We start from the raw sequence: 27,850 nt of genomic DNA, 5'->3' as shown, positions 1-27,850 counted from the left end.
TTATTTTCTTATTATATGGGTTTGATCCACTTATTTTCTTATGTATCTCGTGCATTATTCTCATGTCTTCTCTTTTCTACCGATTATAAGTGGAATAATTGCTTGTTTTCACCCATCTATTAAAACCAATCTTATATTTTACCCAATTCATCTAATTTGACACCACACCCTTACTCTTGATATTGGGACGAACCGTCCAATGCCATGTTAGTTGAGATGAGTAATGCTATTTCCAAAATATTACATCTACAGTGATATGCAGTTACATTGCACAGGTGTGCTAGCTCATCTCATGATTGCATTCTATTACTAAATTTACAATCACATAGTATCAAACATATATATGCAGAATTATTCTCCTCTATAAATAATCGCAGCCATTCAACAATTCCAAACTGGATTATTGGTTTGAAGAATCAGAAGGAATTTTGCTAAGGAGCCAAACTAAGAGGACACCAACAAGAGCACCAGAAAGATGTGCAATGTGATTGACATTTTGCAATGCGTAGCCTCCACGGAAGGTTCCTGGTAATGATGCTGACGCTTGAGCTGCTTCCATAACCTATTACACTCGGAAACAACGGATCATTTATAAAGGACACTGATGCTCCTAGTTGTTCAAGCATGACCCAAATAAAAAGATCAAAATATAAGCACTTTATCTTTTCAAACAAGTAAATATTTAACTGAATTATCAGTATAAAAAATGAAAGATATCATTATTATCACTGCCAAAGTATACCCGTGAAATTTACAGGATCAGAATTCCAATAATATATCTAAAAGATGAAAATTTGAAAGTATGTAATATTTTCATTATAGTAACTTTTGCAAAGTTCTGCAGTTGTTTAGAGTTAGTTGTTTTACAGGGTAAAAAACAAAATCTTTGTTGCTCATGCTCACCTTCTCTACAACAAATTGACCCAATATAAGCACTTCAAGGATCTTCCTCCAATCCCATGACATCTAAATCAAGTTCAACCAAAAGTGTAAGAGCTTAGAAGAAAAACTGGAAACAAAAGAACGGTAAATTTTACAATACAATTCCAGGTACCTTTACAAGGACACTGATTGTAAATAACCCAAAAACAGCACCAGAAGCTCCAACTGAGACTGTGTTTCTTGGTAAAATCAGCCAGGAAACAAGGTTTGCTCCAACACCAGTAAGAATGTAAGAAAGCCACAATGCAAAGCTTCCTCCCTCTTCTTCAACAAGCTTTCCTGTTGCGAAAGCATCGAAATAACAAATGTTCATGCTTCAATCCGATGACAAGTCACATCCCAGAAAGAAGAGTGACCCTGTCACAGCCTTACCAAATATGTATAAGAAGAAAAGGTTGCTAGAAAGATGTTTCCTGTACAAGTTAAAGCATAATCAGTCGTAAAATGGGGTATTGAGAAATGAGTTAACAAACCTAATAATAGAAAATGAAGAGGAAAACAAAAAAAAACTTCCAATCATGTTCCTGTGCAATGCAATTCTTATGAAAACACAAGAAAATGAACACAGCCATAGAAAATTGACATGAAATGAAAGAAGAGTGGACTCACCAGTTAGCATGACAAAACGTTGCAGTGAGAAACTGGAACCAATCAGGCCTGCTATGAAACAAATACAAAGCCTTGATACCATCAACCTACAGAAGAAATGACAGAAAACCTTTCATCATAGAGAAATCTTGATATGAGAACAAAAGCATATTCTGAGTTCATACTAGGATATGTTTGATTTAGATTTTCTTGTATTGATTTTGAAAGAATTGATGTGGGTTGACTTTATTTTGAAAGAAATAAGGTTAAAATAGATTTTGCTTATATTTTAGACCAACAAACGTACATGGCTTCTCCATGCTTTTCTAGTGAACCAGTTTGGTAATTACTCTATTCATGCTTAGAGTGCACATTCAATTTGGTCTATAAATTGTCATTCTCTAAAAGCCTAAACTATGATGGATGAACAAACAAATGCACATACCTGAAAGAAATGGTCAGCAACAAATATACCAATATTAAGCAGTATGATCCAGAATATTCCATTGACTCGTTTCTCCGGTTCCCTCTTCTTCAGCTCCGGCTTCCCCAATTCCAACTGCGATATCATATCTAACCAACCAAACCAAAATAACGAGATAAGATACACTGAATAAGATGTTTAAAGTCATTTTTTTACTCTTGCACAACACGCAAGCAAGGTGTTCGACAAAATGCCCCAACCGAATATGAACCAAACAGGTAGTTGGTTACTAGTGAGAGTTTAGAAATTGGTTTTATGGATGAGACGTACCATACCTGAGTTGTTGTTGTTGTTGTTGTTGTTGTTGTTGTTGCATGAAGTGAGAGAAGGGGAACGAAACGTGAAGATGGAATGGTGAGAAAGACGTGGGTGTGTGAGATTGGGAGTGGGTTTGATGATGAGTGTGGGAGGTGGAGAGGGAGAGAAGAAGAAAGAGTGGTGAATGGGTTTGCAACATGAGTTGAATTTGAACGTTGTAACTGCAAGTTGTGCCATTGTTACTGAAGATGAAGAAGAAGATGAAGTGTGGCGTTTTCGATTACTTTAAAGTTTCTACTATTCTCCAACGTTATTGGTTAACCGCGAACCAAAACTATTTTATATGTTTGTTAAAGGTGTGCTTATTTCAATGTTTGAACTTACATTTCTTCAAATGATATTCTCTTAATTATTATTTTCACCAAAAATACTTGATAAAAATTTAAATTGTCTGAAAATATTCGTAAAATCACTTCATTTAAAATTACAAAAATAGAAATGAATGTTAGTAATTTTTATTTATGATTCATATAAATAATTTGTTTTATTTTAATTTAAATAATTTTTGTTTCGATCTAAAATCATAGGCAGGCATGTTAGAGAATAATTACTCTATGTGGGGAATTTAAGTGCTTCTTATCATCGATTGGATTAATAAAACAAGATATAGATTATTCTTGGATTTTCTTTTATTACTCAATCTAAACCATCGCCTAATGTTTAGACCTCTCTTTCAAAAGTTAGGCATTGTTCTCCGATTTTTCCACCTTATTAATTATTTTCTCTAAACATGAGATTGATTCGGTATGATGTTAACATGTGTAAAACCTTGCTTTGGTTCAGAAGATAGCCAATTCAAAACTCCACACTAGTTCGAGGAAGTCCGTATAAAATCTCAGTTTATCTTTGAGACTAACCGCTCAAAACTTCATTCGTGTTTAGAAATAAGACTAACCGTTTCATTCCATTGTTCTCTATTTGGTTGGAAGTTGACCTGAAACTTCATTTTTTCTTGTATAAGGGGGATTGTGAGCTTAACCTTATAAAAATCATAACTATTATTGGAAGCTCTCAAGCTCATTTCTTAACGGAGAGGAGTAAGTCACTTCATTTAGATCAAACATCTATAAATCTTCTAGTGTCATCTCTTTTTCCTTATATCTTTACTTTTCGCTTTTTTTTTACATTATTTTCCCACTACAGTACTCAAACGTTTTCTTGAAAATATTTTTAAACTCTAATTTAGAAAACAAAATTTATTTTAAACCAATGTTTTTCAAACCCCCACAACTCACCCCATCTTATGTGTGGAGTCACATATTCAACAAAATGGGCCAAAAGGAAACACGAAGAAGGCTCTGGCTCATTGGCCCTCTCCGGGAACCCTCATTTCATCATAAGTATCATGTTGGTAGGTTGCCTCTGGATTAACTTCCTTTGCCACTTTGTAATCCTCGAGCTCAACTTGGACGTCCTTAACGGAGGAAGCAATTAGCTTTTTAGAGGAAAAACAATTCTCGTTATCCACCAGCTGACCATCACAATCAAATATAATTATGTCAATAGGAATCAGATCCACCTCCGGATGAAGGAAGACAGTTGTTACTTCACCCACTCAAAGTAAATAGCAGAGGTATTCACTATATCGTCCTTGAGCACAAACACCTCTTATTCTAGCTTCTTCTGGAGTTTAGGGCATTGTCTAGGGAGACCTGCAATTTTTCCCTGAGACAGAAAAATCATAAGGTTTGGTATCCATTTCTTAGAGCTTGGACATCAAGCCCTCATTCTCCTTCTATAAGGCCTATATTATTCCCTGAACTTTGGCGAGATCCCCCTGATAGTCCGTAAGCTTTTATTTCAGGTCGTTCTCAATCTCAACATGTTTCTCTCTGTCAGCAAGCTCCATCAATGAAACCATTAACAAGTGGATCTCCTAGAGGTTATTCCTCTTGAGGAACACCCGACTACCAATAGTCCTGTAGTCACTTAGGAAGTCCTATAGGAAGGGAAGACAAGCACAAATGAACTTGATCGTATCAAAATTAGGATCATTTCACATAGAGGACTGAGGAGGCCAATCCGTATTCACTAGTTATGTGTGGCCACCTTCCCCCTTTATGGTGATTTGGACCGCTATACCCATTTAGATCTAGGGAGGAACCTACTTCCTGCTTCTGAGTTTTAGGGTCATAGGATTCACGAGGGGCATCACCCTTAACTTGGGTCTTGATCCCCAAGTGTTAAGTTGTCCATGCGACTCCGGAGGTTGTAAAGTCATAAGTGCTTTGCCTTTCTCATTGCTAAGCGCTCATTCCTTTTGTCTAATGATATTTTGACATCTTATATGCAAAAGAAGAATAACATATATGAGTTATATGACCGGAAAAAATCCCAAATAAAGGGTTGTTAGTATGTTGAACTTACTTAGATATTTATCCATGTTTTTATCGTCCCCCTAATCCAAGGTGATTATGGTATGAGAATCCATAACCTTAAACTTGTCTCAAAGCTGCACCACCTCAACCTCAAAAGTTCAAAGCCAAAACTCGTGATCTCCACAAGATTATCTATTCAAGATAGAGGAAAATATGGGGCGTCATTTGCCCTAATAATTATTATGTATGAGCCATATCTCACTCTCCTTATCTCAAACTTGTTATTTCAATTATTATAGTTATTGGAGTAGGGTTTAAACAAAGCCCTCCCAATCAAGGCATTGAGGTCACCCAGCCCCCTTGAATGAACACCTTGGTTTTATAGAAGGAAAATAATATCCCTATTTTAGGATGAACCCCTGATCATCAACATATGGTCCCAAAGACCCGAATCAAACTGCAACCATTGGGTGTGATCTGGAATAGGTTGATGTTGAACGCCTTTAAAACGTCTGCCTCAAACAGGGAAAGGGGATGAGAACCCCCTATGTCACGAACTACAAGGAGGTGGAGGTAGAAGTGAGGATTGGAATAATCGTCCGAGTCAACCATATTGACGCTCTCCGTCATAGAACATGTCTCAAGGATGACTTCTTCCTTATCACTTGAGAAGATAAGGTTAAGTTGTTACCAAAAAAGACAATTTACCCCTCAATAATGTAATGGGACTCGATATCCTTGACGCCTTTGCGCTCAGTGTCAGATCATATGGCCATTATCTTCTTATTTCTTGAGAAAATAAAAGGAAAAAAGAGTTATTATTGCTACCACCACTGCTATAGCTATTAGAACTAATGGAATTCATGCAACTAACAAAGATGCCTACTTCCATTAATTTATAGTTATTTGTCTGATCTAAATGTTTAGCATTTCTATAACAGTAATCTCATAGGGTTATACGCTCATCGCGAGTCGATGACTCTTTCAAGTTATCATTCTCATTTAAATCCCTAATTATCTCTATAAATGGAAGAAGTGGCGAAATTGACAAATGAGGCTTGCAAAAGCTTCGAAACGAAAGTGCGCGTGAAAGGGTAAGGGTTTAACCCTTTTTTATAAAGGTTCAAAAATTAGGGATGATCAAGGGTCTCATAGGTTTCCCATCAGATATTAAAGGCTATGCACGCTTCTAACACGTGTGGGAAATTAAAGTTAATTTGGCATCCCGATACCAAATTATCATTGATCGCATTTAATATATCGCGTACTTTTTACTTCAACTGATGTTTACGGATTTCCCCCAACTGTCGCTTGGGGATTCCCTTAATTGATGTAGGATTCATCTCATTGACATATAAAGATATACCCCTGATTCTCCTCATGCATGACGAGCTTACCTCATACATGAAGACTTGATAACACGATTTTATATCGTATATTTAGCTTAAAATCCATAGATATTTATAGCATTTTCCGTTTATTATGTTAATTTATTATGATATTACGCGAGTTTTTGCTTTGTTTCAGGTTTTACACTCTTATTATGCCGAATTGTGAAAAAGAGAAGAAATGGAGCCAAAACGACCCTTTTCTATGCCTAAAAGACGTAAATTGGGTGCTGAAGTAAAAAGGGAGTGCAATTAAAGGCCAAGTGTGCTGAAAGAGACCCAAAGGCCCAATGAAGCAATCCAGCCCACGAAGGAAAGCAGCCCAAGCCACACAAGTAAGCAGAGACGCACGTCTCTGCCACCTCAGCAAAAGGGAGACGCACGTCTCCACCTCCCTAAATTCTCTCCACTTGAGACGCACGTCTCAAGTCTTCCTGAAGAATAGGAGACGCACGTCTCCACGTCCAAGTCTGCAGAATCCCCTCTTTTCACGCAAAGCAACTGCAAAGCTTCCCCTATAAATAGAAGCAGTCACTTCAGTCCAAACTGTCTGATTTCCTGCCAACGAAGTGCTGCCGAAATTGTACCGCGAATTGCTTTCCTTTACTCTGCTTTCATTCAACCGTTTATTTTCTCACAACGATTTCTACACTGGAAATTGTTGTGAACTTTTCGTAGATCTAGCCTTACGTTAGATTTATCGTTTTATTTCATTGTTTTTATTTTCTGCCATTTAAATTCCGAAGAACGATCCAGCCAACCTGTGGTGGAAGTTCGAGTACTTCAAGATTCAAGTTTTTATTTTAATTCAGATTTATTTTAATTCAGGTTTTTATTTACCGCCTTTATTTATATTATTATTGCATGATATATTATATGCCATTTAATATGCCTATTATTATGAACCGAACCGATTTATGCATGTTTAATCGAATTAATATGTCTGGCTAAATTACTAAAGGTGTCGGTATGTAAAGTAAGTTAACCGTAGGGATCCGAAATAAATTGGCTTGATTATGTTTTATTAATTATCACTTATTTTTGGTTTATATGTCTAGTTTAATTAGTTAGTCTTAAAACCAATAGAGCGAAAGTTTGAGGGGTTAGGACGGTCAAAGGTTAAAATCAACAGAGCGAAAGTTTGAGACGAGGATTTTTAATCAATGGAATTTAGTAAAGATTTTTAATTTAATTATGCAAAAGCCAATGGACCTTCGGATTACCTTTAGTTAAACGAAATACATACTGATACCTGTCTTTTATTATTATTCTTTATTTTCTCACAATCACTTTCCCTTAGGAACAATCGAAATTTTAGTACTCCTAGCTTTACATAGTAACCTTAGATAACGGTAGATCGATTCATAGTCCATGTGGATTCGATATCTTTTAAAACTACACGACACGACTGTGCACTTGCAGTTATCAGATTTATAGACACGTAAAGTCGCGATCAAGACTCGCCTAATATACGAGGGGCTCGCCTTATACATGAGGGATTCACCTCAAACATGAATGACTCGCCCTAGGCTTGAGGGTCTTTCCCGAGGTATTGATGGGACACAATGAGGTGAAAGCATTCACATTAGGGCAAACACTCACCTAAAGGTCAAAGAATCACCTAAACAAATGAGAGAGACATCACATATTCACCCAAAACTTTAAGGTGACAGGTGTACGAATCCTCTCACTTATAAAGTGCTTAACCACCACTTTTCTAAGCAATGTGGGACTTAGAACTCAGACTTGTTTTTTTAACAATACTCACACTCATTTCTCAATAATCACCCCCTCATGTGTGAGTCCATCCACTATGCTCCCCTCAAGTAGAAGCTCTTTCATCAACATATTTGTACCCTTGTTGAGAGACACCCTTGTCTCATAATGGGAAATAGGACACGCCACCTGACCACCATGTTAGGAAGACTTTCAACACAAGGAGATAGTCCCTAACTCAAACCAGGCTTTAATACCACTGACGGGACATTATGAGGGGGAAACATTCACATTAAGTCAAACATTCACCTAAAGGTCAAAGTCTCACCCAAACAAATGAGAGAGACACCACATATTTATCAAAAACCTTAAGTTGATATGTGTATGTATCCTCTCACTTATAAAGTACCTAACCTCCACTTTTCTATGCAATGCGGGACTTAGAACTCACACTTGTTTTTCAACACAATTCACACTTGTTTCTCAACAGGTAGATCGTGGGGAGTCATCTAGATAGGGAGAGGGAAAACAAGACCTAATCACTCAATGCTTTCCAAGCCCTCGTGCTTGAGGGACTGTGCTTTAGTATAGTTGTCAAGGGCCCACAAGGATCCATGTGACAGAAGAACGCCACCAAACATCACCCGTTTATTTGTTCGAGCGCCCATCATTTAAATACGACACCCCTTTCTCAGATTAGTCACCTTTTAGAAAAAATGTGCAATTAACGTTTCTTAGTTTGTAACAATGTAGAGTGGGAGTCAAACAACAATGTAATGTGAGAATGTACCATATTATACTGAATAATAGGAGACTAACTACCTCATTCCCACACTCTCAGATAAGAGTTTCAGATCCAGCCCCAAAGCTTTTATAAATATCCCAACCTTAAAGTTGAGAAAGGAATCCAATGTCATTACGCAAATATCATTGTTTCTCACCTCCTTGCGTGACCTAGTTCTAAACCCTTCAATAAATCTTTAAAGTTTACCGTAGTTATTGATCACCATAAATTATCACATATTATATTTTAACAAGCACCACAATACAAATAAATAAATAGATAGATAGATAAATAATGATATTATCTTGTCTTTTTAGTATTAAAAATATTTCATTATATATTATATATTATCCATATAAATAATTTTTACATTGTTAGTCATCTTAAATAATTATATAAATAATTTTTTAAACTTTTATAATAATCATATTTAAAGTGATATGCATGAATAACTATGATGGGTCGATTGTCTAATTTTTGTGTGATATAAATTGAAAAATAAGCTCTTTAATAAATATAGTACTCTACAATCTTTTATACTTTTCTTTTTTTCTTGACCATTTCAATTGATCACCTTCTTAAAGTATTTTTTTTAACAAAAATTATTAAAGAATATAAAATGGTCCAAAAAAAGTATTTGACCAAAAAATCATAAACTTTCCTGAAAAATTCATTAAAACTATTCTTTACCAAAATATATTATTTTGGATGCAATTTGACCAAAAAGTATTTCTTTTAATATAATGTAACTTAAAAAAAATAGATAAAATATTTCATAAGTCAGACGTGGCAATAAGCAAGTTCATGATTGGTTCAAAAACCTCAAACCACGTGTGTCTGTTACTAAAAGCCAAATCTTTCCTTCTTCATCTTTTCTTCGTAACCGCGGGCTATACAAAATTATAAACAATAAAAATATTTATTATAATAAAAATCTGAATTTGTCATAAACTTTAAACCCTAACTCTTTAAATTCCCCAAAAATTATCCCAATTTTTTCATTGTCTTCTCCGATCTGCAATCAACGTTTCGCCATTTTTGTTTTACTAAGAGGTAGTTTTGTGAATAAATAATCAGAAATTGTTTTTTTTTTTGGGTTAAATTGACAATAAATTTGAGTTTATGAAATTGGTGTTTTTTATTTTCAGGTTTAAGATGAAAAACACTGAGAGAATTGCGAGTTTGGCATTAGCAGGTTTGTTGATTTTGTTGTGTAGATTTTGTATTGTTGATTATTTTTCTTCATTTTTTTTTTTTGCAATTAGGAGTAAATTAATTTGTGGTGCTAATATATGCTTAATGTTGCTGAAGTGAAATTTGTTGTGGCATTTTAGAACAATGCAGTAGCTGTTTATATTCTATAGTGACAGTTCTATGTAGAAATGAAACTTCTGATTAAATGTATGTTTGGACTCGGGGCGCGTGGTAATGTTAAATCACTTATATTTATATTTTCTAAATGTATTAAAATGTCTACTTGTAATTGTCGGATAGAAACATGGTTTTGGATAGAACATTACGGAGAAAGTTAATCTATGTAGCCGAATCCACTTAGTGGGATAAGGCCTGGTTGTTGTTGTTGTTGTTATGGTCTACGTGTAACGGTCACAGTCATGTATGATGTCTGTGTCAGATAGTGCTTCATAGAATGATGCTATTTAGGATAAAGGCGGTCCTTGTGCCTTAATGTGCCAAGCTGTGGGCTTGAATTGAACCAATGGAAAATTTATTTTTGTATAGCCTTAAAGAGTTTAGGGAGCATTTGGATACACGATTCAATTAAGATCTCGTTAAGTTCCGGATATATAAGTTGTTCTTCAGAATCGACTAGTGATGTTTATAGGTTTCAAGTTTTTTATAGGTTTCAAGTTTTTTATTCTAATTTTATTGTATCTTTGAGAAGTAAAGGGGGTTGTTTTTTATGTTCCTAGATTGTTTGTTTATTAACTGTTTGTATCTCCTCTCGCAGGTTTAACCTTGGCACCTCTTGTTGTGAAAATAGATCCAAATGTAAATGTTGTCTTAACCGCATGCATCACTGTGTTCGTGGGATGCTACCGTTCCGTCAAACCAACTCCACCTACTGTAAGTAGTGTTTTTTTATGCCCTATTTCCTTTGTTCTTTTCAAAGAATCATGAACTGACTTATGTGAGTTGCGATAATGCAGGAGACAATGTCTAATGAACACGCTATGCGTTTTCCCTTTGTCGGGAGCGCAATGTTGTTATCACTTTTCTTGCTCTTCAAGTTTCTATCTAAGGACTTGGTCAACACTGTCTTGACACTCTACTTCTTTGTACTGGGGATTGTTGCCTTGTCGTATGTTCTTTACTTTGGCCCATTGTTTTCCTTTTGTTATTATATGGACACTAGAGAATACTTTTTAAGGTAATTTTGTTTGCTATATGACATCGTTGTTCTCTCTTTGGACAGGGCAACATTACTACCATCTATCAAAAGATTTTTGCCAAATCATTGGAATGAGGATCTCATTGTCTGGCGTTTTCCATATTTTAAATGTATGTCATGTGTTTGTCACCTTATTTAGCCGGACTCTTGCTGCGACAGAATAATGCTGTTTCTCTAAATTTTGGTATCATAAGATATATGATTCATTGTATTTGATTGTCAATGATGACAGTATGTGGCTTGCATTTCTGTTGATTTCTGCAAGTGTGAAATTGCTGATATGAAGTACCTATTAGATATTTGTTAACTTTTCTGACTAAATTTGCTAATAGCTAATAATGTTGATACTCTTATCTGACACGAGAGATCATATTAGTTAATATTGGATTAGGAGAATTTTGTCATATCCAAAATATACTTATCTTTTCTAGATGAGTTTCTGACTCTATCAAGGGAAAATTTTACTTATTCCAATAGGAGCTTAGGAATATGGTTTTTCCTGCTGTTAAGGCATAGTAGTTGGTTGAGAGAAAAGATAATTCTGCAATAGCATCACACGGTGCTAGATTTCTATTTCCTGGATATGTTGGCACGATGTGATGTTATAATCATAAGAGTTTCCTTTGTTTCTTTTCTTTCCTTTACTGACCAAACGCATAAAGCTGGATTGTTATCAATGGGTTTTTTTTCTTTTGTATGTTTTTTAATCATGGTGCCATCATCTCGTGGTCTCAAAGTATGCATTTTTTACCTTTTTGTTGCATTTGATCTAGTTGACGATAGCTCGCTTCTATCATGCAGAATGATATTTTTCATTACACCTTTCTTACACAGCTTTGGACATTGAGTTTACAAAGTCACAGATCATTGCTGCAATCCCTGGAACCTTTTTTTGTGCATGGTATGCTTTAAAGAAGCATTGGCTGGCAAATAATACATTGGGTCTTGCTTTCTGTATTCAGGTTTGGTGCTTAAGCTGTTACCTATCTATACTTGTTTAAACTCCACTTTACTGGTTTTAAAAGATGCTTTTTTGGTTGCGGTTGGTATTTTTTGGATACCATCTGCTGAATGTTGTGCCAAACCTGAGCTACAAAATGCGCTGATATGAAATAATAGTTTCCATATTCCCAAGTGAATGGGCTTGGGAAACCTACATTGTCAAACTTGCGAATGACTAGTTTTACCTTTCTTGCGAATGACTAGTTTACCTTTCTAGGTAGGGGAAATGAGTACATCACGTAGAATAATTTCTGTTCAAACTTGGTCAAATTCAATCATACTCTGTCAAACTCAAACAGACTGGCGAGTTAGAAGCCGAGTCGATGGGTCTAGTTTCAAATCTTTCGATTGCTAAAAAAACCAAAACGATGTGATGAATGTTGTTGCTTTCATCTTTTTAAGAACCCACACATCATGTATGTGTCTTTCTTCGCTTCCCCTATATTTTGTTCTATTTCTTTTTAAAAGAGCAATTCTTGCCTTTGTGTTTATAAGTTTTGTAATAAATAGCAAAACTTGATCTTTTTTTATTGGTTCTGCAAAATGAATTTCACATTCAAATTGTAAGCAGTCAAATGACCATAATGATTCAATGTTTAATATTTACAGGGAATTGAAATGCTTTCTCTTGGGTCTTTCAAGACTGGTGCTATTCTGTTGGTAAATGCTTTTTCTCTTTAATTATGGTTTATGGTGCTTAAACACATTTTGCTTTAATTTTAATTACATATTTGTTAGCATATTCTTATAGCTGCAAATGAGCCAAGTTTTTCTCAATGGTCTCATTCACTTAATCTAATTTCACACACATTTATTTTTGGATAATAGTTCCTCTGTGTCACTTTATAAGTTCACAATTTTATCTGGCCCTCCCAATCCATGTTTTATATTGCAAAAATAGTTAGTTCTTGGTTGTGAATCAGATTAGTGTTTACTTCTATTGCACTGCACTCCATTATTCGCTTGTCCATATGATTTTTGAATCTTTCCGTTTTTATGTTTTGTAGGGTGGACTCTTTTTTTATGACATTTTCTGGGTTTTCTTCACACCTGTGATGGTTAGCGTTGCAAAATCATTTGATGCTCCTATAAAGGTTAAGATCTTGGTTTATTGAAATGGCATTTGTTTCTTTCATCTTGATATGAACTTTGAAATTATATGCTATTACTATTTCCTCGTATTATTCACTATTTCAATCATTTTCCAGCTTTTGTTCCCCACATCTGATATTGCAAGGCCGTTTTCGATGCTTGGACTTGGTGATATTGTTATCCCTGGTAGGCTGAATCTTTCATAAACTTTCCATAATAGCTTATAGAAACAACTTATACGAGTTTATGAGAAGTTCCCTCATTCTCTCCTTGATTGTAGAAAGGCTTAAATATAAGCACTTACATAAAATTGAAATGGTTGGCACTTCACATCTATTTATTTTGAAAACAAATGTTTTCCCTTTAGGTATCTTTGTAGCACTGGCATTGCGGTTTGATGTTTCTAGAGGAAAGCAATCCCAATATTTCAAGAGTGCATTTTTAGGATACACTTTCGGCTTGGTCCTTACAATAGTTGTGATGAACTGGTTTCAGGCTGCTCAGGTAACTGGATCTGTAGTTTCATTATTCTTCCTTTTCTTGTTATGTTTTTCACAGAAGGGCGTTGTAACAGTATTGTTTAACATTTTTTACTTTTCTTTTACACCTTGTTTTCAGCCCGCTCTTTTATATATTGTACCTGCTGTTATTGGATTTTTGGCTGCTCATTGCATATGGAACGGTGAAGTCAAACAGGTTTGTATCACTTCCTAATTTTCTTTTCTATTTATTTTTTTCACATCTCATTTGCTTGCGTCTTTTCTCACTGAAGTATAACATGTTAGTATTCCGTTGTAACTTGTAACCATATGCATAACTCACAAAGTTTCAAGTACAGAAGTGTACACAAGTGTCACAGTTTCAATATAACATGTTTGTACATTCTTATGTCCATAAGTTTAGTGGTAAACAACTTTGAATGATACCTTACAAATGTTTTATGTCATTGCTAACTTGCTTCTACGCTTTTATTAGTGATTTTAAGACTTTGAAACATGGAATGGAGTTTCTAGAGACTCATCATCGGTTTAGAGATAGTTCATTTTATATTTATTTTTCAATATATATATGCTAACATTGTTATATTTATTTTTCAATATATATATATATATATATATATATATATATATATATATATATATATATATATATATATATATATATATATATATATATATATATATATATATATATGCTAAGATTGTTAGATGTGGTTAGCTACAATGTAGTAACTTTTTATTCTGTTTCAATTCAGTTATTGGAGTTCGATGAGTCCAAATCCAAATCATCTGAAGAAGAGAGTGATGCCAAACCTAGCAAAAAGGATGAATAAAGCACTTTCAATACAATTTACCTTTTGAGTCATAGAATATCTCATTCCCTGTAATAGTAACTTATTCTACAGCCAACATTAATAGATTTTGTTATTGAGAAAATTAATCTGTTTTGGCGTAGATAATGCTTCTCATTTTTTCTATTTTAGTTTTTCTTTATAAATCAATTATCTTTGTGGTATAAACTGTTAGATATGATATGATTTATTTGCAAATGTAAACACTTTTTAATATTAGTGGGAGTACAAGAAGAGTCCCCTTATGGTGACCTTGTTTTCCCACTTGTTCTTTGTTTTGTTCAGAAGAAGTTAGCCCCTGTCCACCTTCATGGGTTAGTTTTACGGAAGTAGTGCTTGTACATTATTTGAAGTATGAAACACTTTGTGAGATCCCATAAGGGGCATTTGTGGATGAGGGACATAAGGAACATGAGTTGGAGAGACATGGAGATAACTCAGAAGCCACCGTATCCAAATATTCCTTCCAGGCCTAGAAGGCTAGAGATTATTTGTAAAGAGGAATTGAGATCTATGCTAACCAACCAAAATGTCAGTGTAGGTTCCTTAAGTGGTGGTCAAAAATCAATTTGCTAAGGGTTCAGGGACATACATATCTTTAATTTTTTTTTTAATGTTTCTGAATTTTTAAGTTCGTTTAGTACCCTTTGATATAATCTTTGTGAAATCTTGTGATACTAGTTGATTGCAAGTGTTCTAGTATGCGTGTCAATGTTTATTTTGTGATTGATTGATTGCTTCATATGGAGTGAAATTTTGGGGTTTGTTAGTGTGATTTATTTATTGTTGCTTTTTGTTGTTGTTGATGTGGAAATACATAAATTTAGGAAATTTCTTGTTCTACTCTGTAGGGGAGGAAAACACCTTATAAAATTTCAAAAATATTTCTGAAAAATCTAAAAAATGTATTTTTGGGAAGCACATTTTTTTATTTAGATTTTCGTTAGTTCAGGAGATACATCTCCATTTTGGAACTGGAGTTTTGCAGCAAATACAATTTTTGTTTCAAATATTTTTGCGGCAAATATAATTTTTGTTTCAAATATTTTTGTAAGTTACAAAATTAATCAGTTACAACAAATTTTGATATCCAAATACAATCTAAAAAGTCAATATTTATAATATAATATCCAAACCAAAATACATATATATATATATATATATATATATATATATATATATATATATATATATATATATATATATATATATATATATATATATATATATATATATATATATATATATATAATCAAAAACAAACTGGTTAATATAGACTCTGAATGACTTTGTCGCCTTGTTCCCTTTGAGCGGGTTGAATGCAACGACACGCAGACGATCCTCACTATAATTTGTGGCAAATGACCAACCCGAGACACATGGGAAGTGTTGTAGAATCCATGCCTGAAATTACAATGATTATCAGTTTGTAACGGAATCACAATAATTAAGAAAACAGAATCATAATATAATATCAATAAATTTTACGTTCAGAAGTGTGATGCTGCCAGTCATCTGCTTCGTCCTCCACTTGCAGCCTTTAGACAACTTATGGTACAAGTATACCAAACAAGCTTCCCCCAATTACACTCATGGATCCGCTCAAAATCATCACAGAACCGCAAGTACTTGATTTCAGTGTAAGTGGCATTGGTGTCCACAAAAATTGCAGTGCCAACCAGATATAACATGTATGCTCTCACAACATACACTGTGACTGTGACAGGCGACCTGCTCCAAATCACCATGAGCTTATTGTGCTAACATAAGCTCATCATTGAACACCTTCTTCAACCAACTATATCTGACATGAGAACCACAAGTCTTATCCATCTTAGCTAAAGCTTTCTCAGGGTCAATTCTCACTTTATCAACCAATAACTCTAACCCCCCTCTTTGTCGCACCTTTCACGGTCTAAAAACCTCCCTCTTATCGGAAGTTAAAACAGACACGCGACGTCGTCGAGTGTGATCGACATCTCACCATGCGGTAGATGGAAGGAGGATATCTCATCGTGCCACCTCTCAACAAAAATGTTAATCATACCATTATTAGCGGTGGTCTATCCACACAAGGTCAGGTTCTTCAACCCTGGAAGCACCAAGAGTTGATCAAACCATGGCTTTACGGGAGGTATGATTTTAGAGATCTTCCTTTCATGATTAATGATTTTTCAGCGGATCACGTTCATGCATACATGGTTTAACAAAATTCATTAAACAAAAATTAAATTAAAAAATTAGATCGACAAAATTAACTAAACAACAATTATAAATTTATACCTCTTTGTCCCAAATATGTCTAGCAACATGGACCGGGTACAGATCAACAATGACAAATCAGAAGGCCCTCATCCAAAACCCCGAGGCGTAGTAGGTGCTGCCTCAGCCGGCTGTGCCTCAGGCTCTGTGACATCCGGTGTCGGGTGGGAGACATATGCCTCTCTTGCCTTAAATACTATAGATTACGACATGCGTCTACGGGAGGACGTGTGCGAGGAGTGAACTCGAGAACCTCTCCTGCTACGGGAGAAAGATGTAGTAGGTATAGAAATAGGATCAGTCTGAGATGTAGATGCATTCGACACAACTTATCCAGATGCAAGGGCCTAGGGTGCCTGACTTATTTTCCTACACATATAAGCGTGTTGTGCAAGTATGTCATGTCTCAGTCTAGAAGCTCTCTCATCAGCCATTACTCCTTTAGAATAACAAAACAAACGTTAATAATAAGAATCATATATGCTCAAAATAAATGAAAATTGTAGACAAGATAAAACTGGAGATACATTTTTCGATTTTTTATAAAACATTGGACAAAACTAGAAAATGCATCCCCGATACGACCTACAACGTTTTTGTTTCGTCGATAGCGAAACCTAGCCACCAAGACATAAAAAAAGGTCATTGAGGTAAAAATAACATTTCTAAAACGTTTACTATGACTTCTAAATTTGCAAATACTAAAAAAAACTTGAATTTTAGATCCTAAAACACAATTTCTAGGTGAAATTAAATAACTTCAAACAGCTCAAAAATAACTTACAATTGATGATTTTTCTTCATTCAATGTGCTTGAACAATGATGTGTGTGATGCTTGATGATTTCTGATGAGCTTTTCGCAAAGTTGGATGATTTTGACACAATGGGGGTTGAGAGGGTTTGAGAATTTTTTTGATGTTTTGAAAAGTTCATAAACTGTGGGAGGGCAAGAGACATCGCACATTTAAGTGCCAATACAAACCAGAGATGCATCTCTGGTTCTATCCCATAAGTGTATTTTTGGTTTGTTTCTGCGTGTAAACGTTCTCCTGTCTAAAAAATTCATATGAATTGGAGGCGCTTCTGAAAATACATCTCCGGTTCCTACCTGTAGTTGTATTTTCAGTTAGTTTAAAGTTGTTACGCAGGGTCTCGTCCACCAAAACCCAATTTTCTAAAGAATTGGTGCATCCTAAAATGTATTTTCGATTTCCAAAGGCATTTTTGAAAATCTGCGTGGTGGTGTGTAAAAAAAACCTAGACATACGGTGGGTTAAACAATTCCCTAAATTTAATGAAGTTGATGGAAGGAGTGAGACAACTTTCACTTTCTTGAAGAGTTCATAGGACAATATGTTTGATTTACACTCGTGAAAAGTCAATGAGCATGGAGAGACATATCAAAATGATGGTGGAAGCAAAGCTAGTTATAATTTGAAGACAAATCAGGATACTTGAAAGAGTGTGTTTATAATTTATGGATTTAATAATAATAATAATAATAATAATAATAATAAAGAAATGTTCAAAAAAATTTAAATATTAATTATTTTATTTAATTTTAAAATTATTTATATAGTTTAATTGAAATAATGATGTAAATTAAAATAATACATAGACTTATTTAATATAGCGACAAAAAACAATTTTTTTAAAATAAAAGAGCTAATAAATAGTAAATGATTTTGATTAAAATAGAAGACCAAAAACACATTTAAATTTAAAATCATATAGATAATCGTACTATAATTATTAAGTCATGACACCTTATTATATTTATTAATCATCTAATAAAAGTAATTAATTATATAATTAAACTCTACATTTTTTTATAGGTGAAATCATCTTTGTAATTGTAGTTATTATTTAAATAACAATCTTTTTGAAATCTTGGGACATTATTTTTCTATTCACCAATACAGTATATGCAAAATAGAATGAGGCATGAAATAATAAATTGGCATTAAATTAAGAAAATAAGGTAATATTTCTAACACATTTACAAAGACTCCAAAAGCCAAAAGCTACTAACACCTATACAATGTAATAGGCTTTGATGAATGTAAAAGAGCTAAAAACTCTAAGAAAGCATTTGAGGGCAAAAAGAAAAACTGCCACAGCTATTATTTTCTATATTTTTTTTTCTTATTGCTTTGATTAAAGTTACAGCTTGTGTATAGCTGTGAGGTTCCCATTGTTGATGTGAAGGGTTAGTGCTCCTTGTGGAGAAATAATAATTGTCATCATAATCTGTGAATAAATCATCCTAGTTCATGAATTTCCTGCAGTTTGGAGCTTTACATAAACATGGAACTTTAAATTCATCTGGCTCATCAGGATCAAACAAGTAGTCATACCTGCCAGGTAAAATTAGCATAGTTAAATAATGAAATTGTAAGAATCATGCTTTGAAATTGTTAGAATTTATGCATTTTGTTTGCTGAAATTAATTTCATAAATCATCTAAGAATTTGTTAATTTCAATTTTTGGGACCAAAATGATGATTTACTCCAAAATGCATGTTGAAATGACACAGGAAAGCATGGCCGACAAGAGGTGAGCATAGATAGATAACATACGTTAGCTCGTCACCGGCAGATACTTTAGTCTTGGCAATGAGTGCGATCCGGCTCTCGTCATGACCCACAGACATGATTCTTGCATAGCAATTTGGCATACACTGCATTGACATGAACCAAGAATGGGGTAAGAGGAGATGATTAATAACCAGTAATGTTCTAAAGTGAGCAATCTACTGTACAATTTGAGATAGGTTGACTTACAGAATGGTTAATTAACCGCGCTATATTTCCCTTATCGGTTGCATCAACTACCACTTCTTCACTTATTTTGAAAAGCTGCCAAAAAAAAAAAAAAGAAACCAGAACAATTTAATTTAGTAAAATATTAATTACTAAGTTGCTTAGAAAAAATCAGCTCTGAAACCGAGGTAAAATAGACAAGAGGGAAGTCCGGTGAACAAAAAAAAAGTCAAGGACAAGGGGATCAGTCCATGGGCAGGCAGGGGGAATTAACTTACATAGCAGTCTTTCCTTTCTAATTTGTAGCGTGCCTCCCTCAGGTCTGCAACGCTGCGCCTTACTTGTTCGCCACGATATTCAAGGACCTGCATTGAATAAAATCATGCTGATTATTTCTACTATAAAAGTGCAATAGAATAGAGCATGTCAAAAAGATAATCATATTCTCAAATAGCCAAAGATATCATGGGTAGTTATAATTTTTTCATATTTAATCATTTGAGTATAATCTTTTCATATTTGATCATTTGAGTATAACAATCATATACCATTTCTCCTTCTTGAATAACTCTTCGTGCAAACAAGCCCCATCCATGTATGCCTGATCTACCGAAGCACACTCGTTCATTTTCGGTTCTCTGGAGTCATGCAAGTGTATCCACGATATAATCAGAAAATCGATAAGCAAAGCCAATAAACCGCCACTAAAGAAAGGATGATTTACCTGTAGGTGATGAAGGCGTTCCTTAAATGATGAAAATGTCCGAGACTCGTCTACCACCTATTAGAGGGAAAGAGATGAGCGAAAGAGTGAAAAATTAGGGGGATGTGGAATACACTTTAAACCTCACACTCAAGCTTAAACAAAGAATAGGAAAATCCAATTTATATCAAAGTAAAATATTTACTTTGCATGGATTTAATCTCTGAATTGCATCTAGAGGATGACGGCAGTGACCCCTCACTTTATGAGGAACGGCTTCATCGGCTGCTCTCTGGCAAATAGAAAAAATAAAGATGAGAAATGTATTGTTGTTTTACAAGATTTGATAAAGATATCAAAGGGCCTATTAGAGGCTACAGTGACTAACAAGGCCTTAATAGCGAGAAGAACAAAAATAGTATCCAAGTTACCTTTTTTGTGCGGTTTATTCTTACAAAGATTCGGCACCTAGCAGCAGAAAATGGATCATGTTCGGTGTTATCTGGTAGAGGAGTGTCTTCTTCCTTTATTCGGTTCGATGAAATTAATCTTGACCCGACTTTTCTCTTTTTTTGGATAAGGATTTTAGTTGAAATGACCCCTTGAGGAGTGTGTATGATCAAAACAGTGTCTGGATTGGGAGCCCTGCAAGAAATATAGAAATCATGAAGTTGAACGGCTAAAATAAGAATAAGATGAACTCAAATACACCCATAACCATACAATTCCAAAAGCACTGAAATTTATAAAAAGCAAACTCCGTAGAGGAAACAATATATAAAGGGAGAAAGGAGAAACAATATTGTCATAATTGAGGATTCCATACCTGTGATAAGCACAATAAGAAACCATTCTTGTTGTCTGTTTACCATTTTTCTCTGAACAATGCAACTGCATTTACAGAATAGATAACTCAATAACTATTTGATGGATCACAAATTATCCATACGATAAGTGAAAACTATTTAAAGTCAGACATGATACAGAAAAATAATTAGTATAGCTTATTAATTATTATTGCCATCAGATTCCATATTTTAAATGGCACTCTAAATGCTTAAATATTACGGATTATCTTAAAATGATGTGGTTTTTTTGTATGGAGCATGTCGATTGTATTGCAATTGGGCCAAACAAGATGCTATCAGCATAAAATACACAAATGGTTATACAAGGTATGAAGTTAATTTTAAATTCTAGATGAAAACATATTTTCCATCAAAACCTTCAAAATCAAGTTTATGATCTTTACTTTTTCTGATTGTGAAGTTCTAGGCAGGGGTCTGATGAATAATTGTAATCACTAATCAGTCATCAAAAAGTATTAATTGAAGCTATATCATATTTGAACCATGACAACATTAATTAAAAGTAGCATTCAACGTGTTACAAATTAAATTAAATGAAAGTACATATTAGAACATATCAGCAAAAAGTACCCAAGTCAATTCAAGTGAAGCCTCACCTCCATGCGATAACCGGCCCTTGATGCACACATGGCATGAAAATAAGTGGAACACTTGCAACATTGTGTGCACGAGCCATGGATTTGCTTACAAATAACACAAATCTGAAATTGAATTAATACAAACTTTAGATTGAATCAGAATGAACAAAACTAAGAGACGCCTAAATTATACTCATATGTTAAGAAATCTGGACTGGAGCAGTGGAGCCTAAGTTGTTTCAAGTGTTCACACTCCAGCTTTAAAATATGGTATGAGTGAATGACGTATGTAACTTAGTGTGAAATATGCAAAAAAAAAAACCTACGTCAATTGGTGACTAACACTAATTAGGCGTGGACAACGTTACTATAACTTTTTATAATAAAATACACACATTAGTAGTGATACCATAAAACTATATTTCTTCATCATAAAAGAGATATAAAGTACATTTTTCTGAACAGACAAAAGAGTTAGAAATACCCTACCTTCACGAAAGAGTTTGATGGAATACTTAAGATACCCAAAGCAGGCTCCATTTTCTCATCACTAGCAAAAGATACTTCAGGTCGAAACCAGGCACAAGTGACGTGAACCCATAATGGATCAACATCAGTAGGCTTTAGAGCACCACCTGAGTGTCCAATAATACATTTCAGATATTAACATCATAGACACTAATTACAAAACAAAGTTAAAAACAAACTCACCAAAGCTACATGATATTATCCTAAATGCTACAGTAAAAAGCGGTAAAGAAAAGCAGGATTCATTCATATATGCATATAAGGTTATATGAATCAAGAGGATAAATTCCAAAAAATAGAATATAAAGGGGGAGGTATAGCTCATACAAATAAAATTGACATACATAATACGACATATCTATAATACTGTGTAAGATACACACCTTTAACAGGACAAAGACAACACTCTCGTGTGATGTCTGGTGTTTCACAAGCTTTACAAACCCATGATGTAAAGTCTCGAACATTTCTTGCTCCATAGCATTCTTGATGAACAGCTATTTGACATCTATAAAATATATAAAACATTTTTTATATCAATTGCAATGCCATTCATCAGAGTAAAAAACAAGCAAAACGAACAAATCTTGCTTGATAGTTCCAGTTTGCAGAAGAAAAAAAAGGTTTTACGTGTCAATGGTCTTGTTGTCCCTGCTCTCACTGATAAGGAGGATGGGAGAGACACATATACGATAAGGCCAAGCAAAATAACAGATTTCCATACATGTAATTAAAAGCATAAGGCAGGGTGCATATTTCTGCTTTGCATTGTAATATTTCAAGACACGGACATAAACTAAGTCTTGTTAACTGTTAAAACATTCATGAAGATGCTATATTTCTAATCCCTATTTATCATTGTTTAAATATTTATAATAAAATGAAGATGCTATATTACCTGACGCAGATGATAATTTTGTTGTAGTCCCAATCTTCAACCCATCTACATACAGCACATCGTTCTGTAGTCCACTTAGCACAAACAGGTTCGTACTTGTCTGCCAGAGACAATAGTTTACATTACCATTATCGCTCTGAGAAATTTATCCAAGAAACTTATTGTATAGCCATGCAGAAAGGGAAAGACTTAAAAGGTACCTTGCAGAAAGTTAAGCAATTTCTGTTTTCTTTCTTTTGTGGATGGTCTTTTAGGTTTGACATAAACTACAGCTTTAGCATGAAATTCAGCCAACTGCAGCATCTGAGAAGTCAAAACAGATTGTATCAGTTACAACAATTACACTTATGTTTCAAAAGAGATGAGGAATATTATGCACCAACTTTAAATAATATAGTCATATACGAACCCATTGTTCCAGCGATATCATGGATCCTTTAATGCGAATACTTGTTCTCCAGTTTCTAAATTTGGAACCTGTGTGGCGTTCCCATTCACTAAGTGCTTGCTTTTCAGTATCACAAAAACCACACTTGCACATAACTCTGCAGGAGAACATGGAAAACCAACTCAATAAAATAACTAGAATGAAGTATTGAATCATTCAGAAATGATAACTCTGCAGGAAATAAAATTCATTGGACATAATTTTGTGGCAAAAAAATAATCAGTGAGCTACATGATAAAAATTCACATCAGGTTTTCATTTTAGTAAAACGAAAAAAATTCCATATACGCCATCGTCACCCTTTTTAAGAGAACATAAAATCAGATAGCATTGTGGACTGTGGTTCATAGTTTTAATTACTAATCCAAAAAAAAGGTATTAATCTTTTACGACTTGCCACACATTTTACAAACAGACCAACTAATTATATGTGACTACTAACCATAACAGACAAAAACTATGATGATAACACAAAGATAGGAAAAGCAAGTTATGTAAAACTCTTCTGAAGAAGTTTATGCTTACAAGTGAATGCTTGGAAAATATATGCCTTCCACACCATTGCAGAGAACAGTGACCTTTTTTGGAAGTCCTAGCTGCCCATTCTTTTTGTTCCATCTATACCAAAAAATACACTTTAGTCAGAAATAAAACTACAAGAAGCAAAACAAAATGAGGTTAACTCAAAAACCTTAAGTAATATGTTAAAACAGCAGACGTAGGTTACATAGAATAACTAAGTTAGGCTACAAATTGGGGGTGTGGAGAAAAAGCATGAATCATATCTATAAACTTACTTGACTTTTGGATTTGATTTTTCTGAATCCGATAATTCAAAATTAAACTTCACTTTGCAAGCAGGGCAGAAATAATCTGTGCTTCCAAGATTCTATAAGAAACAGATGATAAAAAATCAGAATAAAACATCTCTTTCCGGGCTTCTTATTCCTCGAAGAGACAACAATTAGACATAAGTGTGAGGTATAATGGATAAACCTTGAAAAGAATGCTGGAGATTTTGTCGCATTCAGCATGCACCCACACTTTACATCCATCACAACGGACCTAATTCAAGGCGAACATCCGGAAGGGAGGAAATTTTAATACCGCAAAAATAAAACTTAAGTGCTAAAAAAAGATAATACTTTAAATAGATGACAAGATTCAACTAACTCACCCAGCTCCCACTATCTGATTGATTCCAAACTTTCTTACATATGCCGCAATAATGTTTTGATTTTGTTAACTGTACAAAGACGATAATATATCACTTTTTTACAACAAATACAGTTTATTTCAATTATGAAGTTTCCATTTCAGGCTTAAATATAAATTGTTAGAAGAAAAAAGGAAAAGTTACAAACCCTGGCACATGTTTTGCATAGGAGTTGACCACTAGGAGTCAAATCCTTTTTTTTCCTCGACATATTGAGAGGAACGTCCAATCCACATTCTGCACAAAGTCGCGCATTTTTCTCTCTTTCAAATAAATTCTACATAAGAAATTCAAATCAATAGTGTTACTTCAGCAGCAATTTATATCCAGTATCCTTAAATATCCTTTAAATACGACACACAGCAGAATTAACAGCCACCAAAAGCCATGCAGATCCCAAAAACAAAAGAAAATATGCCACGAAGCTAACTTACTTTCTTCTGAACAGGACCACCCTCGTTCTTGTTTGAAGCAGCTACATTCTGAAAGACTTTAAGAATAGAACTATTACTACAACCATTATTACCAGCCACTGCACTCAAATCTTCATTCAAGTTCTCTACAAACCCCTGATCAGCCAAAAAGGCTTCCTCAATCGCAACTTGAAATTGAGAGGAATTACAGAAACTCAATTCAGATTGCTCTTGAAACCTAATACAAAACATCATTCCCAGTAAGCACAACACAGACTCTTCCACAAAGAAAAATCAAAATAACAACTATAATACAAAGCAACAAAACAACCAGTAGTATATAATATAGGTACAAAAATTCCCTACCTGTCTGCATAATCCACAAATGGAAATATCATTCCATACTTCACCCATGCAAAATCCTGCTCACAGCCATAAAAAAAACACAAATTTAATAGCCATTATAGAAACTTTCCATATACATAACAAACTAGTACTAGTTCACACTATACCCTGTGATTTTCATTCCCAGAGTAGCCAAGAAACATGACACAAGCAGCATCAGCTATACATGATCTCAATACCAGCTCAGGTGCTTGATGAATTGGATCAATGACAATTGCAGGCCAAAAAGGTTCCTTTTTCTTCGCCTTAGCCCACACTATATCACCTGCATAAAAATCTTCTGGTCCAAACAACCCCTCTTTCTTCTCCTCCTCCTTCTTCAAAACTTCATTATTTATTTTCGTTTCTTCAAAAATCTCACGCAAACTCAATTCTTTGCCTGCAGCAACACCGAAATTCTTATGCAAAACCTCCTCACACAAAACCGAATACCCGCGAGGCCTGTTTCGGCTCCCTGCCATCCCATTCCCATTCCCATTCCCATTCTTCCCCTTTCCACCATAATTTTTGAAACCAAATTCATCAAATTCAAATTCCCGAAAGCTCGTATCAGCCGCCGCTGCGTTGTTACTGTTGTTCCTTCCTTCCTTCCTCCAATTCACAATAACAGAATCATTAAACCTCGATGGCAAAACCTGAAGCCGGCCGCGGGAAGTCCGAACCAACGGCGGCCGGTTCGCCGCATTCTTAACATCCGGTTTCCCATTAGACAAATCAAACCCGTTATCCGACGTTGCCACGGTGGTTGCAACCGTTGCACCGAGTAATCCAGTAAAACTAGCGGGAATTGCACCGGCGAGGAGATTCATCGGAAAATTCCCATTAAATTTCTTCTTTTTGTTTCTCTGAGTCAACCTTGACGACTCGTTCTCCTCCGAGTTACCGAGTCTACCCCGTTTCCGAGTCGGCATTTCGGATTTGAGATTCTTCTTAATTATCATTCTCTAAAGAAAGAACGAATAACGAAATTCTAAAAAATTCGCATTAATCAAAATCTTGAGAGAAACCAAACATAAACCCTAAATTGAAGACGAAATCGAATTCCGAGAAACAGAGTAAAACAGCGACAGAACAAAAACAATATTAAGGTTTGAAGTAAACTATGAGAATGTCGGCGAAATTGAATTGAGAGATCGATTCGATCGCAGAAGCTATGAAAGATTGAAGAACGAAAGAAAGAAGAAAGTGCGATCTGTTAGAAGAGGTTATTAAAAAATAAAAATTCTGAGAAAAAATTGCAATGTGTAAATAAAAATAAATAATAAAAATAATTTTAGGGAGGAAAAGTAACGAGAGATGAAGTTAAGTATTGTTAATAATGAATTGAATCAATGTTTTTGTTTTTTATTTTAATTTTTATTTTTATGTGATGAGTTGGGAGTTACTTGAGTATCACGTGTTGTTGGTAACGAAATTCAAAGGAATGAATGAGTATGGTGATTCTTGGGGTTGGTTTGTTGCAGAGTTTTTGAAACTTGTATTAGTTTATACTATTACATTATTAAGATTTAAAACAAGATTGCAAAAGATATTTTTGTTCCATCAAATTTGGAGTTTTAATTGTTAATGATTTTCGGATTTTATTTTTCGTATAGATTGTGTTATTGAGAGAAAAAAAAAATGGTGTGGAATGGGAAGAGTGAAAACAGACAACAAGAAGAGAAGAAAAACATTTGAAGGTGTAAGGTTTTGTAGAACAGGGTTGGTTTCATGGGACGCATGTAATTAAATGATTTATGTTTTTGTTTCAAAAATATGTATATTTATATTATTATTTTGGGTTGAAGAAGAAAACCAAGGTGTTTGCACGGTGGCGCTATGGCGTAAAATAAAAATTGTTGCTATGATATGGAAAGTAATATAAGGATCTGAATGAATGGGTAGTAGTTTGAAACCTGGATGGATCTATGAGTTGTTGTATTCGTGACATAATGATGTTTTTTTTTGTTGAAGTCAGACTAAGATGTTACTAGCATGAATCGACGAGGTACGATGTTGTTGTTATGGACATGTTGTAAACTGTAGTAGTTCCGATGGAAGATAGACTAAACCTGTTTCAGAGATATGTTTTTGAGTTTGTCTTGTTTTGGAGTTTGAGGAAACTTTTCTCTTTCTTCTAAAGGTTTTAAGCCAGATTGATGGACTGTTAATAGGGACACACACAACTAAAATAAAGTAGAATCTACATAAATTTGTCGTTGGTCGTGTGAGAAAATTTCAAAAATATAAGTTTGTGATGATGTCTAAATTGGTCTAAAAGTGTTCTAGTTGCTGTGATGTGAGTAATGGTGGAAATAAAGTGGACTTGAGTTCCATTCTATTAGGATGCTTTGTAGTTTTATTTTAGTTTTATACCTCATTAATTTATTTCTA

The 27,850-nt window shown here is 34.4% G+C and overlaps 3 protein-coding genes and 2 long non-coding RNA genes across 6 annotated transcripts; 2 read left to right on the top strand and 3 right to left on the bottom strand.

Annotated features, from left to right (window-relative positions):
• Nucleotides 1–155: 155 nt before the first annotated feature.
• On the bottom strand, nucleotides 156–2,615 carry LOC131600421 (rhomboid-like protein 11, chloroplastic). The gene is made up of 7 exons (XM_058872582.1): nucleotides 2,290–2,615; nucleotides 1,976–2,103; nucleotides 1,552–1,637; nucleotides 1,315–1,355; nucleotides 1,055–1,221; nucleotides 904–966; nucleotides 156–562 (listed from the first exon to the last, which is right to left on the bottom strand). The coding sequence occupies exons 1-7, from the start codon at nucleotides 2,507–2,509 to the stop codon at nucleotides 401–403; spliced, it is 867 nt and encodes a 288-aa protein (XP_058728565.1). The 5' UTR covers nucleotides 2,510–2,615; the 3' UTR covers nucleotides 156–400.
• Nucleotides 2,616–9,444: 6,829 nt separating this feature from the next.
• Nucleotides 9,445–14,478, top strand: LOC131596160 (signal peptide peptidase-like). The gene is made up of 12 exons (XM_058868741.1): nucleotides 9,445–9,591; nucleotides 9,687–9,733; nucleotides 10,508–10,623; nucleotides 10,707–10,858; nucleotides 10,973–11,058; nucleotides 11,783–11,910; nucleotides 12,560–12,610; nucleotides 12,958–13,044; nucleotides 13,159–13,228; nucleotides 13,410–13,546; nucleotides 13,661–13,738; nucleotides 14,298–14,478. Exons 2-12 carry the CDS (start codon nucleotides 9,694–9,696, stop codon nucleotides 14,373–14,375), a joined length of 1,023 nt encoding a protein of 340 aa, XP_058724724.1. The 5' UTR covers nucleotides 9,445–9,591; nucleotides 9,687–9,693; the 3' UTR covers nucleotides 14,376–14,478.
• A 1,180-nt stretch (nucleotides 14,479–15,658) lies between these two features.
• Nucleotides 15,659–18,085, bottom strand: LOC131600420 (uncharacterized). The gene is made up of 3 exons (XR_009283136.1): nucleotides 17,440–18,085; nucleotides 15,882–17,094; nucleotides 15,659–15,797 (listed from the first exon to the last, which is right to left on the bottom strand). It is a non-coding gene; the product is annotated as an uncharacterized LOC131600420 (long non-coding RNA).
• A 521-nt stretch (nucleotides 18,086–18,606) lies between these two features.
• On the bottom strand, nucleotides 18,607–27,564 carry LOC131596158 (histone-lysine N-methyltransferase ATX4-like). 2 transcript variants are annotated; one of them, XM_058868740.1, is made up of 23 exons: nucleotides 25,585–27,561; nucleotides 25,439–25,494; nucleotides 25,094–25,310; nucleotides 24,808–24,936; nucleotides 24,621–24,689; nucleotides 24,440–24,508; nucleotides 24,241–24,332; nucleotides 23,969–24,061; nucleotides 23,405–23,540; nucleotides 23,196–23,298; nucleotides 22,996–23,095; nucleotides 22,481–22,605; nucleotides 22,059–22,204; nucleotides 21,588–21,692; nucleotides 20,949–21,013; nucleotides 20,554–20,767; nucleotides 20,328–20,414; nucleotides 20,144–20,200; nucleotides 19,968–20,057; nucleotides 19,698–19,784; nucleotides 19,441–19,515; nucleotides 19,237–19,337; nucleotides 18,607–19,013 (listed from the first exon to the last, which is right to left on the bottom strand). In XM_058868740.1, exons 1-23 carry the CDS (start codon nucleotides 26,416–26,418, stop codon nucleotides 18,923–18,925), a joined length of 3,141 nt encoding a protein of 1,046 aa, XP_058724723.1. In that variant the 5' UTR covers nucleotides 26,419–27,561; the 3' UTR covers nucleotides 18,607–18,922. The 2 variants fall into 2 exon arrangements, with proteins under 2 accessions (XP_058724723.1, XP_058724722.1); XM_058868739.1 differs by lacking the exon at nucleotides 18,607–19,013 and having other exon boundaries at nucleotides 19,087–19,337; nucleotides 25,585–27,564.
• LOC131596159 (uncharacterized) lies at nucleotides 18,882–22,065 on the top strand. Its single transcript, XR_009282159.1, has 3 exons — nucleotides 18,882–19,020; nucleotides 19,194–21,297; nucleotides 21,392–22,065. It is a non-coding gene; the product is annotated as an uncharacterized LOC131596159 (long non-coding RNA).
• Nucleotides 27,565–27,850: the final 286 nt, after the last annotated feature.

This window comes from Vicia villosa, linkage group LG4, assembly GCF_029867415.1.
Source record: "Vicia villosa cultivar HV-30 ecotype Madison, WI linkage group LG4, Vvil1.0, whole genome shotgun sequence".
In the NCBI taxonomy this organism is placed as follows: Eukaryota; Viridiplantae; Streptophyta; class Magnoliopsida; order Fabales; family Fabaceae; genus Vicia; species Vicia villosa.
This window is presented reverse-complemented; position numbering and strand designations above follow the sequence as displayed.

Coding starts and splice junctions, on each gene's coding strand:
- LOC131596160 (XM_058868741.1), top strand. CDS start 9,694: ATGAAAAACACTGAGAGAATTGCGAGTTTGGCATTAGCAG. Junction 10,859..10,972: donor CTGGGGATTGTTGCCTTGTC/GTATGTTCTTTA, acceptor CTCTTTGGACAG/GGCAACATTACTACCATCTA. Junction 13,045..13,158: donor CATTTGATGCTCCTATAAAG/GTTAAGATCTTG, acceptor ATCATTTTCCAG/CTTTTGTTCCCCACATCTGA.
- LOC131600421 (XM_058872582.1), bottom strand. CDS start 2,509: ATGGCACAACTTGCAGTTACAACGTTCAAATTCAACTCATGTTGCAAA. Junction 1,638..1,975: donor TTGCTGACCATTTCTTTCAG/GTATGTGCATTT, acceptor TTTCTTCTGTAG/GTTGATGGTATCAAGGCTTT. Junction 1,356..1,551: donor ACGTTTTGTCATGCTAACTG/GTGAGTCCACTC, acceptor TAACTTGTACAG/GAAACATCTTTCTAGCAACC.
- LOC131596158 (XM_058868739.1), bottom strand. CDS start 26,418: ATGATAATTAAGAAGAATCTCAAATCCGAAATGCCGACTCGGAAACGG. Junction 24,690..24,807: donor TATGCAAAACATGTGCCAGG/GTTTGTAACTTT, acceptor GTCTTTGTACAG/TTAACAAAATCAAAACATTA. Junction 21,693..22,058: donor CATCAAACTCTTTCGTGAAG/GTAGGGTATTTC, acceptor ATTCAATTTCAG/ATTTGTGTTATTTGTAAGCA.